Raw genomic sequence first — 23,408 nt, forward strand, 5'->3', positions numbered from 1 at the left:
AAGAGAACCACCAAAAAAGAAAAAGAAAAGAAAAATAAATAAAAATAAAAAAAGATGAAGGCGATTCCATGCTTATACTAGGTGAAGAATACAAACCATGAAAGAAGAAAAAGAACATAAATAAACAAGATGAAGGTGATTCCATGCTTATACTAGGTGAAGAAGAGGATTAATGGCCAATCAAGGCTCTACCATAGCAAAAGGAAAATGGTTTCATGCTTGCCTTTGATGATTCGTGTAAATCGATCACGAACATGCAATTGAGGTACTAATCAACATGCAAATTAAAACTTGAAACTACCCCGAACCTAAAATGTGGTTGCTAAAGCGCAAGAAAGGAAAAGGACACCTATTTAATCACCTTATAATTGGCTTCTTGATCATTAATTGCTCAATTGATCATCCAACCACTAAAAAGGAGGCGTTGGGAGCCCAAGGGAGGCACATTAGAAGAACAATGAAAAAGGGAGAGAAGGAAATTTATGAGAAGATTATACAATATTTAAGGGGCACTTTCTTTGGCTTTCTTGGTATTCTTACTTTTAGAGCAGAAATTGCAAGATTTTATTAATCATTGATTCACTATCATTGTATCTCATGAATATGAACCTTTCTCATGAATGTCCTTACATCATGCTCATACTTAGGTTCCATTATTCTGATTTTGACGCTGTACTTATGTTTTGAATGTGAAATTTTGCATGTTGATTAGTACCTCAATTGCATGTTCTTGATCGATTTACACAAATTATTTTCTAAGACAAGCATCAAAATATCTTCCTCTTTGCGATGCTCAAACTATGCTACACATATTAATCTTCATATTCACCTAGTATAAACATCGAATCACCTTCATCTTCTCTATTTTCTTTCTTCTTATTCTCTCAAGCTTCTCTTTATTGTCTCAAAATCAACATAAAAATTTAGAGATAGAATGATTTAGAAAGAGGAAATTGAGCCTGAGAGAGAGAGAGAGAGAGAGTGTGTGTGTGTGACCCTCTTCCTAGCCAATTCTGGTCAAAGGGCTAGGCAGTGGCAGCCTAGGTCCAGGCAAATCTAGACTCTTAGCCCCTGCATATTGGTCGTCAAAAAGCAAAAGAGTAAAGATGAGAGAGAGTGAGAGAGAGGCAATATAGCTCCAGCCTTACTACTCTAGAGACACGGTAGTGGCTGGAGATAACGTTCGGCAGAGCAGCAAGCAACAGCAGTGACGAAACTGCTGCAAGAAGAAGAAGAAGCCAGTGGCAGCACCGGCAGCAGACAGCAGCAACATCAACATTAATGGAGGCAATGATGGGCGGTGGGTCGCAGCATGGAGGTGGCACACCAGGGTGCTATAGCTAGGGTTTGCAGAAACCATAGCCGCGGTTGGGACACGATGAACTCTAGAGGGAGGTGACTCCATGCACACATGTGCATGCATTATTCCCTTTTTTCCCCTTATTATTTCACTTTAATTAATTAGAAATAGTTTAAAGCAAAAAAAAAATAGAAAAGATTCAATTCCTTTTTTGGGCCATTTATTGAGCTATTTTGACAATTCACTAATTATTTATCATTAAAAAATATCAGAAAATTTAAAAATTAGAAAATAAAAAGACAAGGCTTTCGTGGTCTAAATGGTGACAATTATACTTATTAGTAATATTATTTTTTGAGTTAAAAATCCAAAAAAAATGAAAAATATTTTTAAAAAATAAAATTTGTATTTTTATTTTGTTTAAAGAAAGGCAATTATAACTATTTCTAGTTTTATTAGAATTATCTGCCTTCCAATTTCCTCATTAAATTTTTAAAAAATCCAAAAAAAAACACCAAAATTATAAGAACAGGTTCTAAACAAAATTGCTAGCGTAGATTTTCAAGCTTTTGGGTTTACTTCTCTACATTTTCATAGTTTAGGGTTTCCAAATTTGCAAAAAAAAAAACCAAAAAAAGGAGAAAATTGGAAAAAAAAAAAAATCAAAAGGGAGGATTCTCCCATACGCACAACGAATTTGATTTTGTTGTTTTTTCTTTCTTATCTTTGAGAAGCTGAATCTTGTAACTTAGGAAAGGTGTTTTTCAAGGGATTTTGGTAGATTTTTCTTAGCATTAGGGCAATATTGCACATGTGATTTTAACTTCCTTGTACTTATAAGAAATCATTGCACTAGCCTTCTTGAATTTGATCCCCTTTTAGATATTTTTATTACCTTGCATAGAGGATATTGTTTCCTATTTGTTTGCATAATAAGATTGACATCCTATTTTGATTGTTTATCGTCTAATTGTATCTTGATTGACGTAAAGAACCCTAATCAATTAATTCGAGGACAGACCTCAAGGTACCTTGAGGTGAGGGTGATTTATGTCTTGCGCAAGGCCACCCTATGTATAATGGATGGGTAATTACAAATAAAAACGAGGGAAAAAAAACAAAGAATAACACATACTCAAAACAAATCGATGATACATCCAAGAATTGTCTTGTGCATGCTCTTGTAACTCTCAAGGTGAGGATAGTTGCTTTATTATGCAAGACTATCCAATATCTAAGAATTGAAAAATGCATAAAAGAAAAAAACCAAGACTTGTTCAGTTAAATTTAAAGGTAATCTTAGACTAATCATGTATCATTTGTTGAATGGGTGTTTAGAAGGCACTAGTACCTTCTCCTCGCATACACTTACTACTTGTCGATAGTCATTTTTGGACCAAAACTATAACAATCGAGCTGAAGGAATTAAGTTCTCAAGATAAACCAAAGAGAAAAATAAAGTTTCAGAGCAATCAACAAGCCACTTCTAGGCGGTCGACCAATGTTGTGTTTTCTTCTGATTGAATGGTTCCGACCAGTGTTGCCATGTGTCTCTAATCGTTGATTGGTGTCCTGCAACGATCAGGTCCGTGGAAACTATTTTGTCTCGCACATGATAATTTATTAGTTATTTATTCAAATGTTGAATTTAAAATTTGAATTTTTTCTCATCAAATGGGTAGTCTATATATAGACCACCTTTGAGCCATCTTTGGGCATACATGCAGTGGGGAAAGAGGTTGAGGAAACCTGCAAAACAGAGAATTTGTGAAGCCCTTGGTGCTTACATTTGTTCTTTTTTGTTTCATGTGAAATCATCTCTTCTACCATTTCCTTCCTTTTCTTTTCATTCCTTAGCAATTTCCTTGAGAATTTTGTGCTTTTCCCATTGTCCTTACGTGGCTTAGTGTCACGAGCTAAGCTTGTTCAGGGCATTATGCTTGCCTGTGACCGCTTGTCTTGTGTGTTTGGGATGGGTTTCCATCATGTAAATACTAGTATAGGGTTATTTTCCAGTATTTATTTCATTGTAAGCCAAATAAGGCAGTATGACTCCTTTGTCACTTTGATGTTTCCTAGCGCCAGAGTGAGAATAGCCCAGAAAGCTCTTTAGGGGAGGGTGAGTGTTCATCAATCATTGTAAAACTCACTAGCAATTGTCAACGTTAGCCTACTTGCCTCCCTCGCTAAGTACAACATGTCAACGGAGGATTTGTTAATGAATTACGTTTGCTTCAATGGTTACTGCTTGTTTGCCACGGCTTTCATGAATTGATTATTGTTTCTGCTGCTATCTGAATGAATGTTAATGAAAGTGCTTCATGGATGAATGTTGGTAAACGATAGGCTGGCTAGTTAAGCAAGAATGCTTTAACTAGCGCCGCACGGCCCTTCACAACAGTGTGAAAATAGTCAGACCGTGACATTTGGTATCAGAGCCAAGGCTCAGTTGCTACGAGAATTCAGTTACCTTCGTTGTGGGATTTTGGAAGCTTTGGTAGTTGACCATGGCACCAAACAATGCTGAAAGATTTAGTGCACTGGAAGCACAGGTTGAAGAGAACCAATAATATGGCCAACGAGATGGCCCAACTGAGGGGACTTCTTGATGAAGTGATGGGATCACAAGAACATCAAGCAAGTTTGACAAGTGAAATGTCAGAGGACTTTCACCACATTGTGGAAACTTTGCAGGCCCGGATGGCTGATCTGGATGCAAAGGTGAATCTGATGGTTCTTGCTATGGGGAACTCCAACACTCCAGGAGTTAGTAAGACCAAGGTACTTGAACCCAAGACGTATGGGGGTGCCCGTGATGCTAAGGAGTTAGAGAACTTCTTGTTTGATATGGAACAGTATTTTCGCGCTGTAAGGATGGCCTCAGAACAGATGAAAGTGGATACTGCAACCATGTACTTGGTTGGTGACGCCAAACTGTAGTGGTGTGCTAAGTACAATGACATTGAAAATGGAAACTGTGTAATTGAGAATTGAGCAGACTTGAAGAGAGAGCTCAAGGCCCAATTCTTTCCGGAAAACGTTGAGTATAATGCAAGGAGAAAACTGAGAGATCTCAAGCATACGGGGTCAATCAGGGAATATGTGAAACAATTTTCTGCTTTAATGTTGGATATTCAGGATATGTCAGAGAAGGACAAGTTATTCTATTTTCTTGAGGGGATGAAACCGTGGGCAAGGACTAAACTTCATAGACAAAGAGTTCAAGACTTGTCTACCGCACAAGCTGCTGCAAAACGCTTGACTGACTACGCTGGAGAGAATACCACTTTGTCCAAAGGATCTAGCGGAGATGGAAACAATGGAAAGTCTTTCAAGAAAGGCAAACCCAAGAGTGGGGGAGCCGACTATAAAGCATCAACCTCAAAGGAAGCTTCGTTGTCTCGAGGGTTCAACACACTCAAGAGAAAGGGTAAACTTGAGTGTTTCTTATGTCGAGGTCCTCATAGAGTTTTTGAGTGCCCTCACAAGGCATCACTTAATGCTTTACAGGCTTCCATTGCCGAACAGGTAGTGGAAGACGATGGGGAAGAAAATGAGACCCCGAGGATGGGTGCAATGCGGCAGGTGAGCGCATTGGAAAAGCAGGCGAAAGCCCCAAAAGTTACACTAGCCAGAGGGCTAATGTTTGTGGACTTGAGAATCAATGGGAAGAGCACCCGCGCTATGGTGGATACCGGGGCTACCCATAACTTTGTTTCGCAACCAGAAGCTTGGAAACTCAACTTATCCTTAGAAAAGGATACAGGACGCATGAAAGCAGTTAATTCTGTAGCCCAGCCTACTCTGGGAGTAGCCAAGCAAGTTACTGTGAAGCTTGGGCAGCAGGAAGGTCATGTGAATTTCACAGCAGTGTCATTGGATGACTTTCCAGTCGGGAATGGAGTTCCTAAGGGGAACGAAGGCAGTGCTGATGCCTTCGGCTGGTTTCCTATGTCTGATGAAAGATCACCCGTGCATGGTGCAAGCTGTTGCAACGAAAGGAGACGATGGGAAGTTCCTTTCAGCCATGCAACTCAAGAAAGGTTTGAGGAAGAGAGAGCAGACATATCTAGCCACGGTGGTGGTAGATGAAGAAGTAGGCAAAGAGCTGGTGCCTACAACTATCCAAGCGGTGTTGGATGAGTACAAGGAGGTGATGCCAGATAAGTTGCCTCACGAGTTACCTCCACTACGAGATGTGGAGCATGAGATCGAGTTGTTTCCAAGAGTGAAACCACCTACAAAAGGGCCATATCGAATGGCGCCTACAGAGTTAGCAGAATTGAGGAAGCAACTTGATGAATTATTGGAAGCGGGATATGTTCGCCCTTCTAAAGCACCATTTGGAGCATCGGTGCTGTTTCAGAAGAAACATGATGGGAGCCTGCGGATGTGTGTAGACTACCGTGCGCTCAACAAGGTGACAGTGTGCAACAAGTATCCTATTCCGTTGATTGCTGATTTATTGGATCAGTTGAGTCACGCCAAGTACTTCACTAAACTTGACTTGAGGTCAGGCTACTATCAGGTGAGAATTGCTGATGGGGATGAGCCGAAGACTACTTGTGTGACATGGTATGGGGCATATGAATTCTTGGTGATGCCGTTCGAGTTGATGAATGCACCTGCAACATTCTGTACCTTGATGAACCAGGTTTTCCATGAGTACCTTGACAAGTTTGTTGTAGTGTACCTGGATGATATTGTTGTCTACAGTTCCACTCTAGAGGAACATGAAGAGCATCTACGGAAGGTGTTCGATAGGCTGAAGGGGAACAGTCTATATGTGAAGAAAGAGAAGTGCTCTTTTGCTCAGAAGAGCATCAAATTCCTTGGTTATGTGATTGACCAAGGTCATATCAGAATGGATATGGAGAAGGTAAGCGCAATTCAAGAATGGAAGATCCCAACAACAGTGAAAGAGTTGCGTTCCTTTCTTGGCCTTTCCAACTACTACAGGAAGTTCGTAGAGGGGTATTCACGAAGAACGGCCCCTATGACAGAACTACTAAAGAAGGGTCATGGGTAGAACTGGACATAGGAGTGCCAAGGAGCCTTTGATGACTTGAAGGATGCCATGATGAGAGATCCGGTTCTAGCTCTTCCGGATGTCATGAAACCCTTCGAGGTACAGACAGATGCATCAGACTTCGCCCTTGGAGGAGTCTTGGTACAAAAGGGGCACCTTGTTGCGTACGAAAGCCGTAAGCTTAGTGAAGCGGAGCGGAAGTACACAGCTCAAGAGAAGGAGATGCTAGCGGTGATACATTGTCTCCGTGTGTGGAGGCATTATTTACTTGGGACAAGGTTTGTGGTGAAAACAAATAATTCAGGGTTAGCCATTTCTTCACACAACCAAAGTTGACACCCAAGCAGGGCCGATGGCAAGAATTCTTGGCAGAATTTGATTTCTCATTTGAGCACAAGGCGGGGCGATTGAACCAAGTCACGGATGCACTGAGTAGAAAGGCCGAACTGGTGACCTTACAAATGGTAACACATTTGACTTCAAGTACTGTTACCACAACGATGCGGGAGCGCATCAAAGAGGACTTAGCCCAAGATCCAGTTGCGCAGAACTTAATGAAACTTACCGAAGAAGGGAAGGCACGACAGTTTTGGATGGAAGATGGATTACTGATAACCCATGGTAACCGACTCTTTGTGCCACAAGCAGGTGATTTGAGGAAGACATTGCTGAAGGAATGTCATGATACCATGTGGGCCGGACATCCTGGATGGCAGCGCACTTTGGCCTTATTGAAGCGGGGGTACTATTGGCCGCACATGCTTGATGATGTGGTTGATTATACCCGAACTTGTCTCACTTGCCAACAAGACAAGGTTGAGCGGAGGAAAACTGCTGGGCTGTTGGAGCCCCTACTAGTACCGTCCAAACCGTGGGAAAGTGTCTCATTGGACTTCATCACCAACCTGCCCAGAGTGGGAGACGCAAGGTCTATACTTGTTATTATAGACAGGTTTTCGAAATATGGTAAATTCATAGCCGCACCGAAGTACTGTTCGGCAAAGGAGACAGCACAGTTGTTTTTTATGAACATTGTGAAATATTGGGGTGTTCCCCACGACATTGTTAGTGACCGAGACTCAAGATTCACCGTAAACTTCTGGACAGAACTTTTCAGAATCCTCGGTTCACAACTAGAAATCTCTTCGAGTTATCACCCGCAGACAGATGGACAAACGGAGAGATTCAATGGGCTACTTGAAGAGTACTTGCGCCACTTTGTCAACGCCAACCAAAAGAATTGGGTGCAACTACTTGATGTGGCTCAATTCTGTTTCAATGCCCAAAAGTTCTCCACAACCAACAAGAGTCCTTTTGAGCTTGTTACAAGCTAGCAGCCGCTGTTACCTCACACAGTGGACGAGCCGTACAGAGGAAAGAGTCCCAGGGCGTACGTCTTTACCAAAGAATGGAAAAGGAATGCTGAGATTGTCCGAGCCTACCTCGAGAAAGCTACTAAGCGGATGAAGAAGTGAGCAGATCAAGGGAGAAGACCGCAGCACTTCAACATAGGTGACTTGGTGCTTGTTAAGCTCAATCCTAAACAGTTCAATCACTACGAGGACGAGATAGGAGACTACTACGCAAATATGAAGGACGAGTCCCCATCTTGGCCAAAGTCGGGAAGGTCTCCTACAAAATCGACCCTCCGACTTGGATGAAAGTGCATCCTGTGTTTCACGTCAGCTACCTCAAGCCATACAACGCCGACACCGACGATCTAAGCAGAAATCAGTCAGCCAGAGCAGAAGTGAGTACAGTGCAACCTGATAGATGTGAAGTTGAAGAAATCCTTGCAGATAGAGAGTTTTCACATCCTCAAGGAAGAAGTGGCAGGAATTCTTAGTGAAGTGGAAAGGCCTTGGTGACGAAGAAATTAGATGGGTTTCTGCGAAAGACATGCAACCGTTCGTAGACGAAGTAGAAGTGTACCTTGCGTCAAAGTCTACAAGGACGTCGACCGCATAAGTGGGGGAGAATGTCACGAGCTAAACTTGTTCAGGGCATTATGCTTGCCTGTGACCGCTTGTCTCATGTGTTTGGGATGAGTTTCCATCATGTAAATACTAGTGTAGGGTTATTTTCCAGTATTTATTTCATTATAAGCCAAATAAGGCAGTATAACTCCTCGGTTACTTTGATGTTTCCTAGTGCCAGAGTGAGAATAGCCCAGAAAGTTCTTTAGGGGAGGGTGAGTGCTCATCAATCATTGTAAAACTCACTAGCAATTGTCAACGTGCTTAGCCTACTTGCCTCTCTCGCTAAGTACAACATGTCAACGGAGGATTTGTTAATGAATTACGTTTTCTTCAATGGTTACTGCTTGTTTGCCATGACTTTCATGAATTGATTATTGTTTCCGCTACTATCTGAATGAATGTTAATGAAAGTGCTTCGTGGATGAATGTTGGTAAACGATAGGCTGGCTAGTTAAGCAAGAGTGTTTTAGCTAGCGCCGCACAGCCCTTCACAACGGTGTGAAAATAGTCGGACCGTGACACTTAGCACTTCAACTCAGTCCCTATACTCTCTTTCAAAGTTTAAAAGCAAGCTTTATTTTACATTTTCATGAGTATGTATGTGGTTTTGTATGTATTTTGCATGTATATTTCATGATGTTGGGAGTTCTAGAATGCCATGTTAGAATGTAGGTTGTGATGTGATAAGTATGCATGTTTCAAATCAAAGTGGCTTTTATGTTTTCTTCGAAAAAAAAAAGTTCAAGTTTCAAAAGGGAATTGCATGAGCTCTTAGCATATTTTTTACATTTGCATGCGGATATTGTTGGCTTGCATGTCATCTAGGATTGTTTTAGAGTAGATTAATGCATTTAGTATACAAAAATTGTATGAGAATACAATATTTTACATAAGGGGCTTACATGTGGTCGACCACTGTCAAGTTTTGGTATAAACAGTTGACTAGCTAATACAAAGACCAATTGCTGGTCCTTTATGGGCTGATTTCTAGGTTTTTTTATGAATTTGAGATTCTAAGATTTTTGTCATATTGAATCAAGTCTCCTCAATTGGTGTTTTGTCAGTTTTATGGTTTTTCTTCTTAAAAAAATCAAAAATCATTGTTTTCAGAAAAAAGGCGATTGTTAAAATGTTGTACATTATGCAGCTTTTGAATGAATTTTAAAGACCGCCCTTTTTGGGAGGGGAACAACTTTTTCAAGGTATCAGCCTTTTACAGGTTTTATGGCCTTTTTGTCCAAAAAAATCAAAAACTTTCTTTTAAAAAAAATGCGGTTTTTAACCCATGATGCGGCTTTTAGGTTAAAAAGATTGGTTTTCTAAAAAAAGCAGCATTTTCAGGGATGTTTTCTAGAAATCACAAATCAAATATTTTTCTTAAAAAATGTGACTTTTCAGGAAGAAAAAAAAAATCTAAGGTTTTCTTCCAAAAACCCAAAAAGTGATTTAAATTCACTTTAAAATATTTTTTGGAAACTACAATGGTTTGATCCCTCTTGCAAGCAAGGCATGTAGGCAACCTGAACATTGTATAGGTCCAGCCAAATTTTTAAAAAACTCAAAAACTTTTTCTCTTTCTTTTTTGTGCTTTCATTTTGTGTATTTAGTTAAAAAAAAAATACAGAGAAAATGGAAAGATAGCGAAGCACTGGGGTCTCCACAAGGGTCACACTCTGCATGGATCCCATGAAATACCATTTTTCATGGGTTTGGGTCACATATCTTTTTCATAAAAATTAAACAAAAGGTGCAATTCTGCTACAAACAGTCAACCACTCCACCCGTCATGGGCCAATCGACCACTTAACCCAAGAACAAGTGCAAAGTCAACTGGTCTCCACAGAGAGGTCGATTGCACCTTACCCTCTTTCATTGTTTTTACAAATTTTCAAGAGTTTATTTTTAGAAAAATGTTTCCTTGGGGAGATGCACACACACATATATAGCTGCGATAATCGTTTGTAGAACAAGTGTTAATAAGGTACATAACCAGCTAATTCCTTATTTTAGGAAATTATTTGGTTACCTTCCCAATTCACAAATGTACTCCCGAACTCAACTTTTTAAAGTATTTTCCTTTCTTTTTAACCTTTTTAAAACTAAAAATAAAGTGACGACTTTGTCTTCAAAAAACAAAATGGGTAAGTTAGGGAACTAATGCTTGGGTAAAGAAACTTAGCCTTATTTTCAAAAAATGGTCACCAAACATGTTGGCTAAACGGTCTGCTTGGATTCAATGTTAAAACTAATAACTCTAAACTCTAATTAAGTAGACCACAACTATAGGCTCCTTGGCCACAGGTTATCTTAAGGGACTAATCAATTGGTAGTACTTAGGAGGTCTAACCACAACTAGGATAAATAAAAGGTTAGTGGCGATACCATAGAACCTAAATAGTTAAATCAAAACCACAAAATCATTTTTGGATCAACATCCCTATAAAGGCGCCAGATCCCCAGTACGCACATGTTGACAATACTAGTTGGTCCAATTCAAAACATTTAGCAACCAAAGAAAATAGCAAAAGATTCAAGCACTCAATCATGGGCATTCCTCATAAAGGGGTGTTCATGAAACTATCCCATTGTCGAAGTGTTAACATAATACTCACCAAAGCATCTTTGTCGCAAGCTAAGTTGAAACTAACACAAAATTAGGAAATAAGTGGCGAGATGTTGTCCCAAGTTCAAACATGGAAATGGATTAGCAAGGAATGGGGAATAGGGGGATGAAGTCAGCTATAGGGTGTCAAAAAATGCCTTTGATAAAAGGGAGCCTTCCACCTTGAAGAGAGAGTTTTGCTTTCAGCCGACCAACTTCTTTATTATCCTTGAACAAATAGATTCCTAGATCCTTTTTCCCTTGAACTTTGCACCAAAAAGGGAACCCAAGATTGTTAAAAGGAAAGGTCCCCAACTTGCAATCCATGACACCAGCCAAAAAGATGTCGTTCTGTCATAAGACGAGCGACAATTATGATGAATAGTACTAAAAACAAGGAGATAGATAAAGCAACAAAAACACACGGATTTAACGTGGTTCGACAATATGCCTACATCCACAAGAGCAAGCGGCGGCTGAATTTCAGTATATCAAAATAGGGTTACATCACATGTATTTATATTAACCTTAGTCGTACAAAGGTATTAAAAAAATTTCCTCAAATACCCCTGTACCGTACCGCGGGGGTGTTGCCCCGCACCCCCAACCTATTAATCGTCCCAACCAATAAAACAATAAATTACAAGCCCAAAGTTTTCTCTGTACACGTGCTCCACTCGATATGAACTACATACTACAACAATCTCCACCTTGGCGAATATTCACCCCTTAGGAGAAAAAGAAAACATAACCTAGAACTTCACCTAGGACAATAGGTTGGGACACCTCCCATCTAGCATCTAAAGACATTAATCAAGTCCAAGCAGTACTTGAACTTATCTATGGTAACAAGCTTTGCGTTAATGTCTACTGCATTCTTAGAAGTGGGAACTTTCTCAAGCAATAGTTCACCAGAAAAAACCAATTCCCCAATCCTGTGAAACCTCACGTCTATGTGCTTGGTCCTCGCAAGATATACCAGGTTCTTTGCCAAATAAATGGCACTCTAACTATCACAATACAACTGAACTCCACCTTGCTGAATACCCAGCTCCTTGACCAACCCAGTAAGCCACAAAGCTTCCTTGGTAGCCTCAGCCATTGACATATACTCTGACTCAGTAGTAGATAGTGCAACTAGAGACTAAACCATGGACCTCCAACAAATAGTCCCCCCCCCCCCCCCAAACAAAAGTGAATACATAACCTATGGTAGACCTCCTGTCATCTAAGTCTTCTGCATAGTTTGCATCCACATATCCCACAACTAAAAGGATCACCATGTTGTCTGTCAAACATGATGCCATAGTCTGTAGTACCCCTCAAGTATCTAAAAATCCACATTCCAATGTTGTCGTCCCGAATTTGATAGAAGGTTGCTCACTACACTGACAGCTTGTGCCAAATCTGGTCTTGAACAAACCATAACATACATCAAGCACCCCACTGCACTAGCATATGGAACCTTTGACATGTCTTGAACTTTATCATCTGTCTTCGGGCACTGAGCAGTAGACAATCTAAAATGATTCGTTGAACCTCTCCAACACCCTCCCAACATAGCTACGCTAAGATAACCATAATCTCCTAAAAGCTTTATCCCTGCGAATCTCCATCCCAAGATTCTTCTTGGCCGCACCCAAATCCTTCATGTCAAATTATTTGCTCAACAAAGTCTACAACTTGTTGACCTCACTCATACTTTTCACAGCAATCAACATATCATCCACATAAAGTAACAGAAAAATACATGAATCATCATCAAGGCTTCTCACATAAACACAACAATCATACTCACATCTCCTGTAGTCAATTCGGATCATGTAGGAGTCAAATTGTTTGTATCACTGCCTCAAAAACTGCTTCAGCCCATAAAGTGATTTCCTCAATTTACAAACCAAGTGTTCCTATCTAGGCTGACTGAACCCTTCTGGTTGTACCATGCAAATCAGCTCCTCCAAATCACCATGAAAAAAAACTGTCTTTACATCCATCTGCTCCAGCTGCATATCAAAATGTGCTACCAAACCCAACACTACCCTAATGGAAGTGTGTCTAACCATAGGGGAGAAGATCTCATCATAGTCAACCCCATTCCTCTGTGAGTATTCCTTTGCTACTAAACGAGCCTTGAACTTTTCTCCCTCTTTTTCTGATACTGCTTCTTTCTTCTTATACACCCATTTGCATCCTATCGCTCTCTTCCCCCCTGGAAGCTCCACTAACTCCCATGTCTGGTTCTTATGCAAGGGCTCCATCTCCTCCACCATAGCATCCATCCATCTACTCTTCTCTTGACTGTGGACTACCTCTTGAAAAGTAGTAGGATCCCCGCTACTAGTAATGAGTGCATGAGAAACCAAATCTTCAAAACCATTCCTAGTGGGTGGCCTGATAGTGCGTCTAAACCTGCCTATAGCTATACTGCGATGCTGCTGACCTCCTGAGCTAGAACTCCTTGCATTCTGAACATTGTCTTCTCTACCATGGGTCTCTAGCTCCACCTACACCACATGCTCATTGCTGCTACAATTATTTGGCACCTGTTTCTCTTCTTCCTGAGTACGCTACAACATGACTTTCTCATCAGAAACCACATCTCTACTAATCACCACCTTGTTTGCCATCAAATCCTAGAGCTTGAAGCCTTTCACCCCTTTCTAATACCCCATAAAAATACGCTGTCTAGACTTCGCATCAAGCTTCGATCTCTTCTCACTGGAAACATGCACATAGGCTAGACATCCAAACACTTTCAAACCAGAGTAGTCTACCACACTGCCTGTCCATACCTCCTCTACAACTTCCTCATCTAGTGTTGCACTAGGTGACCTGTTAATCAAAAAACATGTCATATTCCCGCTTCTGCCCAAAAGTTCTTTGCAAGCCCTGCATTCAACCTAAGACACCAAGCTCCTTTAGCTATTGTTCTGTTCATCCTTTCTGCTATACCATTCTATTGTAGTGTCTTGCGTACTGTGAAATGTCTCTTAATCCTATGCTGCTCACACAACTCCGTGAACTTGAATATGTGTACTCAGTACCATTATCGAACCTGAGGCATTTGATCTTCCTTCCTGTCTAATTTTCTACTTCAGCTTTCCATAACTTGAACTTAGTATACGTTTCTGACTTGTGCCGCATGAAGTACACCCAAACCTTTCATTAGCAGTCATTAATAAAACTCACAAAATACATATGTCCTTCACGTGATGCTACCCTTACTAGCCCCCAAACATCTGTATGAACATAGTCAAGAATTCCCTCTGTCTTGTGTGTGACTGTCTTGAACCGCACCCAAATTTGTTTCCCAATAACACAATACTTGCAGAAATTAAGCTTGCATGTTTTGACACCCTTCAATAGATTTCTCTTATGAAGTTCCATCATCCCACGCTCACCCATATGACCTAACCGCATATGCCACAAGATTGTACTATCTGACTCAAACTCTACAACTACAACTCCACCGACAACTGTGGTACCTAGCAATGTATAAATATTTCCTGCTAGTTTCTGCCCCTTCATCACTATTAAGACACCTTTACTCACCTTCATTACTCCACTTGCAGACTTGCAATTAAACCCATTACAATCTAAAGTGCCCAATGAAATCAAATTCTTCCTTAAATCCGATATATGTCTAACATCACACAACGTTCTAACAACACCATCAAACATTTTAAATTTGATATTCCCTATTCCAACAACTTTGCATAATGCATCGTTACCCATCATAACAGAACCAGAATTTACTACCCAGTAGGTGTCAAGTGTCAAACCAATCTTTATTCGGTGTCATGTGACAGGAGCATGCTGAATCCAGAATCCAAGAATCTGTGACTTGTGAGATGATCTTAAATTGGATGAAGCAAAAAGCATATCCCGTTCATGGCTCTCTGAGTCTTCTTCTTCCACTACATTCATAGACTTTGATGGACCCTCTTTATTCTTTGTATTCCCCTTCTTTTTCTCTAGACAATCTCGTTTTATGTGCCCCTTTTTCCCGCACTTATAACACAGTACATCCTTCCTCTTCCTGGATTTAGACCATGTTTTATTGTTACTCGATCCGCTCTAAGACTTGTTTCTCCCACGTTCCTAGTTACCTCTCACCATAAGCCATTCTCCTTGTAAATTCTCATCACTAGTTTTCTTCCTCTGATGAAAACCTAATAGAGCACTTGTGATTTTCTCTAATTCGAGAGTTTCTTTCCCCAAAATCAAGGTATTAACCAAATTTTCGTTTATAAGAGAAGCAGGTAGGGAATTCAGTAATATCAACGTCTTGTCTTCGTCTTTGAACTTCACATCAACTCGCTTCAAATCACTAATCATCTGGTTGAACACGTTGATATGTTGGTTTAGATCTGAGTCCTCTTACATCTTAAGACCATACAGTTTCGGCTTAAGATAAAGCTTATTCGTCAACGACTTGGACATATATTAACTTTCCAGTTTCAACTAAACTGAGGCCGGTAATTCCTCATCCATGACATGATACATCACGTCATCAGTCAGACAAAGTCTGATAGTTGCCACAGCCTTCGCTTCCAATTCCTTCCAATTTATGTCGTTCATGCCTTTCGACTGCTTTCCACATAACACCTTCACCATGGCCTGCTGCACTAACAAATCTTTGACCCTCCTCTGCCATAATCCAAAATTTCCAGATCCATCGAACTTGACCATGTCAAACTTCGCAGAAGAAATCCCAAGCATCATGACCAGAGCTCTGATACCAATTTTTGTGAAACATGCAGCAATTATGATGAATAGTAAAAAAAATAAAGAGATAGAAAAAACAACAAAAACACACGGATTTAACGTGGTTCAGCAATATGCCTACAACCACAGGAGCGAGCGGCGGCTGAATTTCACTATATCAAAGTATGGTTACATCATATGTATTTATAGTAACCTTAGCCATACAGAGGTATTAGAAAAATTCCCCAAATACCCTTGTACCGTACCGCCTGCTTTCTCTGTACACGTGTTCCACTCTATATGATCCACATATTACAACACGTTCATATTCCCTATGCTTTTCCCACTATCGACTTACAAACTAGAAATTGCTTTGAAGCAAAGGAGGCATTTCAAATTAAGGGTATAATGAGCCTTCATCTCATAGAAAATCATGGTATCATCCATGAAAAGGAGGTGAGGAACTTCCATCTCCCTGCCTTTTCCTTCAACCGCCAACCTCTTTAAAAGTCTTGTTCTCGTGGCATTTTGCAACAAGAGGCTGAGGACCTTCATTATAATGATATAGCAAAGGAGATAGGGGATCTCCTGATGCAAACCCCTTGAGGAAAGGAAGAATTTTGTAACCATAAGGCAGCCATTAACGAGAATCGAGAAGCACGATATGGCGATGCATTGCTCAATCCATTTGCACAATAAATTCCCAAAACCCAATTTTTTTAGGACATAAAAGCAAAACCCAAACAATCATGGACAAAAGATTTTTCCATGTCAAGTTTGCAAACGACAACTAAGTGAATCAAAGTAACATGCCTCAAAGGATAAAAACACCTCCCTTCAAGCACTCAATCTCCTAGCCACCTCCTTAAGTTCCACTGGGTGGGGTTGGCTGCCTTGCAGGAGAACGCAGATGAAAACCTTGATTTTGCAGGAAACTTAGATTTCCAAATAAAAGAATTAAGATGGAAAGAAACAACATTGGAATCACAGATCAAATGGGTGAAAAAGTTCTTGCAAGAAAACATACTAGAGAAGTCCAATACCCATCTTCTACCATCACACCCCACACAAAAAGCAAAAAGAATAAGAACATTGAACAACAACACCATACGTTCAAAATCACTCTTTCACTCAAATTTCTAGTGAAATGAAAGTTTCAAATAGTCGGACTTTCCTAACAAAAGAGAAATTTACAATAGGGGAATCAGGAACCGTAGAAATACAATGATGAGGCAAACTTGATCAAAAAGCATCCCCAACCCAAAAAATCCTTCTAGAAACAAATATTTAACCATTCCAAATACATATCTCACATATGGGGAATATGGCAAAATATATAAAAAATGAATTTCCACAAGCATACAAGGTTACATTAGCACCAGCTTTTGCATTCCACCCACCACGCTCAATCCTTATTTGCTACAAATTACCTTATGAGTTATGCCAAAGGGAATTGAGCTTGTTGTGAAAATTGAATGCACAGTGGAAACAATTGATCTTACAACACAGCAACCAACAATGAAATATACAGAACAACAATCACGCAGATTATAATGAAAGCAATAACAATGACACAAAGAATTACGTGGTTCGGCAATGCCTACATCCACAGGGGCAATCGACAATGTAATTTTCACTCTCTTATGTCCAAAAACCCTTTGTTACATCATACAACATGTATATATAAGTTTCCCGGAGGCATCCCCTCCAAAACCCAATTTGTCCAACGTCCCAATTCAAAATTTGAAAACAAATGCTGAGTAACCGAGCCAAACCATCGACGGTTTAATACCGAGAGCAAACAATCGATGTAACATCACAAAACAGTCGACTATTTCGCTACAACTGGACCAAACTATCAACGGTTTCCTCCTGCAAGTCAGCATTCTTGTTTTCTTCATATTTTCTCTTTGTACATGCCTTCCACTCAACATATGAGTCACACATTACAACCATCTCCACCTTGGCGAATATACGCCCCTTAGAAGAAAATTGAAAACACAAACCCGCTGCTCCACCTTGGGACAATAGGTTGGATAGGTTAGGATCGCCTCCCGTCTAGCAATTGGAGACAAAAACCAAGTCCAAGCTAAGCTTGAACTTGTCCGTGGTAGCTTCGGTTTCTGCCATGAACCCCAACTTAGATGCAAATAATGCAACCTGAGACTATACCATGGACTTCCAACAAATAGGCCTTCCCACAATAGAAAACACATACCATGTTGTAGACCTTCTGTCATCAAAGCCCCCTGTATAATCTGCATCCACAAATCTCACAATTGACTGATCACTCTATTGCCTGCCAAAACACCCATTGCACCCACATAGGGGACCTTTGAAACGTCCCGAACATCATTGTCCGCCCTTGAGCATCGAGCAGTAGACAATTTACATTGATTTGCCAATGGTGTACCGGTGGCCGGTTTTGCATTAATCATGCTAAACCTCTCCAACACCTTCTCCACAAAACCAACCTACAATCTCCCTGCAGTCCTATCCACAAAACCACCCTGAGATAACCCAATCTCCCTACAACTCTGTCCTTGCAAATCTCCAACCCAAGACTCTTTTTGGTCGTATCCAAAACCTTCATGTCAAAATTTTTTCTCAACAGAGTTCCCAACTGATTAGCGTCAATCAAAACCTTCTCAACAAATAACATGTTATCTATATAAAACAATAGAAATATCACCCACTTACATCCTATCATCCTCTTCTTTTCTGGAGGCTCTGCCAACTTCCACATCTAATTCTTATGCAGTAACTCCATCTCTTCCACCATAGCACTAACCCATCTATTTTTTACTTTACTGTGGACCACAGCTTGAAAAAAAGTAGGAACCTCGCTGGTAATAATGAATGAATATAACACCAGAACATCAAATTAATACCTGAGTGGTGGCCTGATACTGCATTTGGATCCTTTGAGATCATGTTGATCTCCCAAGCTATAACTCCCTGCACTACGAACAATGTCATCTTTGCCCTGAGTCTGTAATTCCACTGCATCACATGCTCATTGTTGCTGCAATTTTCTGACACTTTTTTCTCTTCATCTACATAAGTACGTTGCACCATGGCTTTCTCACCAAAAGTCATGCCTCCATTGATTACCACCTTGTTTGTCATTAGATCAAACAACTTAAACTCATTTTTCTTATACCCCATCAAGATGTATCGTCTAGACATTGCATCAAGTTTTAATCTCTCCTCGCTAAAAACGTGCACGGCTGAACATTCAAACACTCTTCGACAGGAGTAGTCTATCGCATAACCTGTCCAAACCTCTCCTACAACTTTCCCATCTAGTGATACCCTTGGCAATCGGTTAATCGAGAAATACGTCATACACACTAACTCTACAAAGAAGTTCCTTGCAAGCCCTACATACAACCTACCATACTGCTCACAAAAATCCTTGAATTGAACCAGCATGCTCAATTCCAATGCCTGACCTGAGGATCTCTCTCCCAGTCCAGTCTTCCACCTCAGCCACAAGTTAAACCTGTCAAACATCTCTGACTTGTGCCGCATGAAGCATACCAAGACATTTCATGATAAATTCATGAAATATATATGTCCAACCTGTGATGCTACTATCACCGGCCCTCAAACATCTGAATAAATGTAGTCATTCAGATGCCCTAACCGCATATGCCACAGAACAGTGTTATCTGACTCAGATTCTATAGTTGCAGCTCCACCTACAACTGCGGTGCCCTGCAGTGCATAGTTATTTTCCGCTAATTTATGTCCCTTCATCACCATCAAGTCACCTTCACACACCTTCATTATCCCACTTTCAGACTTGTAACTATACCCGTTACAATCTAAAATGTCCAATGAAATCACATTCTTCCGTAAATTCGGTACATGCCTTACATCACATAAAGTTCTCACAACACCATCATATATTTCAATTCTGATATTCCCTATTCCAATAATTTTGCATGAAACATTATTTCTCATTCGAACAAAACCAGAATTTACTAACTTGTAGGTGCTGAACCAATTTCTATTTAGTGTCATGTGATAAAAACATCTTGAATCTAGGATCCAAGAATTCGTGAGGCGTCTTAAACCCAATAAAACAGAAAGCATATCACCATCACTACTCCCTGAGTCTCCTTCTTCCACTAAATTCGCAGATTTTGACAAACCCTCTTGTTATTTGCCCAATTTTTCCACACTTAAAAAACCTTATGTCCTTTTTCCCGGAGTACAACCGAGATTTATTACCACTCAATCCACTCTGGAACTTGCTTCTCCCACATTCCTGGTTACCCTTCACCACAAGCCCTTCACCATGTGAAATTTCATCGCTGGCCTTCTTTCTTTGATGAAAACACAGCAGTGCACTTGTTACCTCTTCCAAATTCAAGGTTTTTTTACCCCATGTTAGAGTAGTAACCATATTTTCATACGTATGAGATACTGGTAGGGAATTCAATAGCCTCAACGCCTTGTCTTCTTCCTCGAACTTCACATCAACCCGCATCAAATCACTTGTTATCTGATTGAATACATTGATATGTTAGTTCAAATCCGAACCATCCACTATCTTAAGCCAATACAATCTTTGCTCAAGAAACAACTTGTTCGATAAAGACTTAGACATATACCGGCTTTCAAGTTTCTACCAAACAACCACGGGAGATTCCTTATCCATGACGTGATACAGCACGTCATCGACCAAAAAAAGTCGGATAGTCAACACCGCCTTCGCTTCCAATTCATTCCAACTTGTTTCATCCATGCTTTTCGGTTGAACTCCGTATAAAGTCTTCACCATACCTTGCTGCACTAATAGATCCTTAACCCTTCTTTGTCATAAACCGAAGTTTCCTATTTCATCGAACTTGACAACATCGAAATTCGCAAAAGAAGTTCCAGAAGCCATTACAACAATGCTCTGATACCAATTTATTGTGAAAATTGAATGCAGAGTGGAAACAATTGATCTTACAACGCAACAACCAACGGTGAAGTATACAGAACAACAATCACGCAAATTATAATGAAAGCAATAACAATGACACAAAGAATTACGTGGTTCGTCAATGCCGACATCCACGAAAGCAATCAACAATGTAATTTTACACTATCTTGTGTCCAAAGACCCTTTGTTACATCATACAACATGTATATATAAGCAACATTTATATATAAGCAAGGTCTTAAATTTCGATTTCGACTCAAATTTTGAAACTTAAAAGTACGAAAATTTCGACGAAAATTTCAATTTCAATGTCAATTTCAATTTTAATTTGAAAAAATAACGAAAATTTGTATTAAAGAATAAAATTCTTTGTGAAACTTCAGAAATAGTTAACAAACATAATAATATAAGTTTTAAGACTTATATATTACAAATTAAATACATCTATGTTTTGTATGAGGTGAAAAAGTTGTAAAATAGTGTGTGTATCAAACATATTTGTAAGATAATGTACATTAAATATATTCAGTTCATACAAATGAAATTCATAATTCATTTAAATATTATTTATTGTACAAATAATGATAATATAAACATAAATGGTTAAATAAAATGTTACTGTAAGTTTATTTTTTCATATAATTTCAAAAACACTTGTAATAATCTTTTGTTTCAACAAAATAAATAAAATAAATTACGATAGAAATTTCACTTCACTCCTAAATTTCTCATTTGAATTCTGACGAAATTTCATCGTATAATTAAAATTTCGAGATTTGGATAAATTTCGGATGATTCATTGATATTTTGATGGAAACTATGCAAGACGGAAATTGACTGCCATTTCGATGTCAAGAGTGATGGAAATCGGAAATTTCGACAAAAATTTGAACAATTTTGTGGAAATTTAAAACCATGTATATAAGTTTCCTGGAGACTTTCCCTCCAAAACCCAACCTATCCAACGTCCCAATTCAAAATTTAAAAACGCTAAGTAACTGAGCCAAACCGTTGACGGTTTGCAGACATACCGTCGATGGTTAAATATCGAGAGCAAACAGTCGATGTAACATCACAAAACAATCAATTGTTTCACTGCAACTAAATCAAACCATCAACGATTTCCTCCTACAAGTCAGCATTTTTATTTTCTTCATGTTTTTCTCTTTGTACATGTCTTCCACTCAACATATGAGTCACATATTACTACAAAGCTAAACAGGAAACACCATGACCACTTCCTCACAAGAGAATTGTTTTCAGAAACCATAACCATAATTAACAATCAAATAAGGAATCATTTGCAGGGGACATCAAACAAAACCAAGAAAAAAGATTAATCATAAAATGCCAAAATTCCTCAATCAAAACCAGATAGAAAAGAGGTCTCCACACAAGATCAACCAGAACCCATTAAATTAACCAACATGCAGCAGCAATTTCAGTCTCATCACTAATCTACAACAACGTAAATATGATTCATACAGAAAATCCCACATCTACCAATTAAAAACACCATTTGACCACAACAAACTGAAATCCCACGTACCATACTCAACCACCCCTCGGAACACACAAAACCAACCAAGTAAGCACAAACCCACTTGTCAGGTAAGGGAGGTGCTCACGCCTAATCAACCAAAACCCCTCAAGTTAACCAATACCCAGCAGCAATTTCATTGTCGACACAAATATCCCAAAACATATAACGATTTAATCACAAAACCACATGCTTACCAATCAAAATCATCAAAATCCAACCTATATTCACAGAGTAAAACGATCCCAAATTTTTTTAAAAAAAATGAAGGCCCACCAATAACGAACCAAGAAACCACAAACCCATCAAACTCACCTGTCGATTGAGCGTGGTGGGGTCATGCCTAGCCCAAAACACATCAAGCAGACTCTCGTAACTGCACGCTTTCGGATCATACTGCACCCTCACCACCTCCGAGTGGTTCGAAGTCCCCGAGCACACATCATTGTAGGTCGGATTGTCCAGGAACCCCTGGCTGTAGCCGACCTCGGTCTTGCTCACCCCAGCCACCCTCTGGAACGCCAGCTCCACGCCCCAGAAACACCCGCCGCCGAACTGCGCGAACTGCTGTCCTGGCGCGGGAACGTCGTCGTCGGGGCCCTGAGCAACGGAAGACGAGTCGGCGGCGGCGGCGTCCGGGGTTCTGGCGCCGAACCCTAGCCTTCCCAACCAGCTCATCGGGGGCCTGTAGAGAGAGAATGAGGGAAGCTTGGAGCGAGAGAGGGAGAGAAAAGGGAGGCAGGAAAGAGAGGGGGCAGAGTAGCTGAGGAGCAGAGGCGAGGCGGCGGAGCAGAGAGAGGGGGAGGCTTTGAGCATTGTGGGCAACGCGCTCGCGGGGGTTGTTATCTTGGGGAAGCAAACGAGAGTGAGTTGATGAGGGGAATTTTTTATTGTATAATAATACTTGTGTTGCAACTTGTAAGCCTCCGCTTTGTTTTTTTCTTTAATTATTTTTTCAGTCCATGCTTTTAACTTTGCGTTCATTTTTAAATAAAAATTTTGACTTTCATTCTTCTTTTAACTTTGTGTTCATTTTTATTTAACCATCGCTTAGATTATGTTTAATATTTTATTTTTTTAATTATTATTTTTAAATCATTAAAAAAAATTGAAGATAATATTACTTTTTTTATTACCCTAATTCATAAAAAATTATTAAAACAACATTCGGAACTAAAAATTACTTATCAGTCTAACAAAACGTGATTTATATAAGACTTGTGCTTAGTTAGACAAGATAAATCCCTTATTCATGTCAATTTAGTGTAAGATTTAATCTTTTATCTTCTCCAAACAAAGGTGCAATACAAAT

At 39.8% G+C, this 23,408-nt stretch overlaps 1 protein-coding gene across 1 annotated transcript in view; it reads right to left on the minus strand.

The window, feature by feature from the left end:
• The window catches only part of LOC131160118 (peptide methionine sulfoxide reductase A3-like), a 31,359-nt gene extending 8,351 nt beyond the window's left edge, over positions 1 to 23,008 (minus strand). The window contains exon 1 of the mRNA XM_058115461.1: positions 22,412 to 23,008. Coding sequence (XP_057971444.1) covers positions 22,412 to 22,912 — 501 coding nt within the window. The 5' untranslated portion in view covers positions 22,913 to 23,008. The remainder of the gene's footprint in view (positions 1 to 22,411) is intronic.
• Between the last annotated feature and the right edge of the window lie 400 nt (positions 23,009 to 23,408).

This window comes from Malania oleifera, chromosome 7 (genome assembly GCF_029873635.1).
Source record: "Malania oleifera isolate guangnan ecotype guangnan chromosome 7, ASM2987363v1, whole genome shotgun sequence".
NCBI lineage: Eukaryota > Viridiplantae > Streptophyta > Magnoliopsida > Santalales > Ximeniaceae > Malania > Malania oleifera.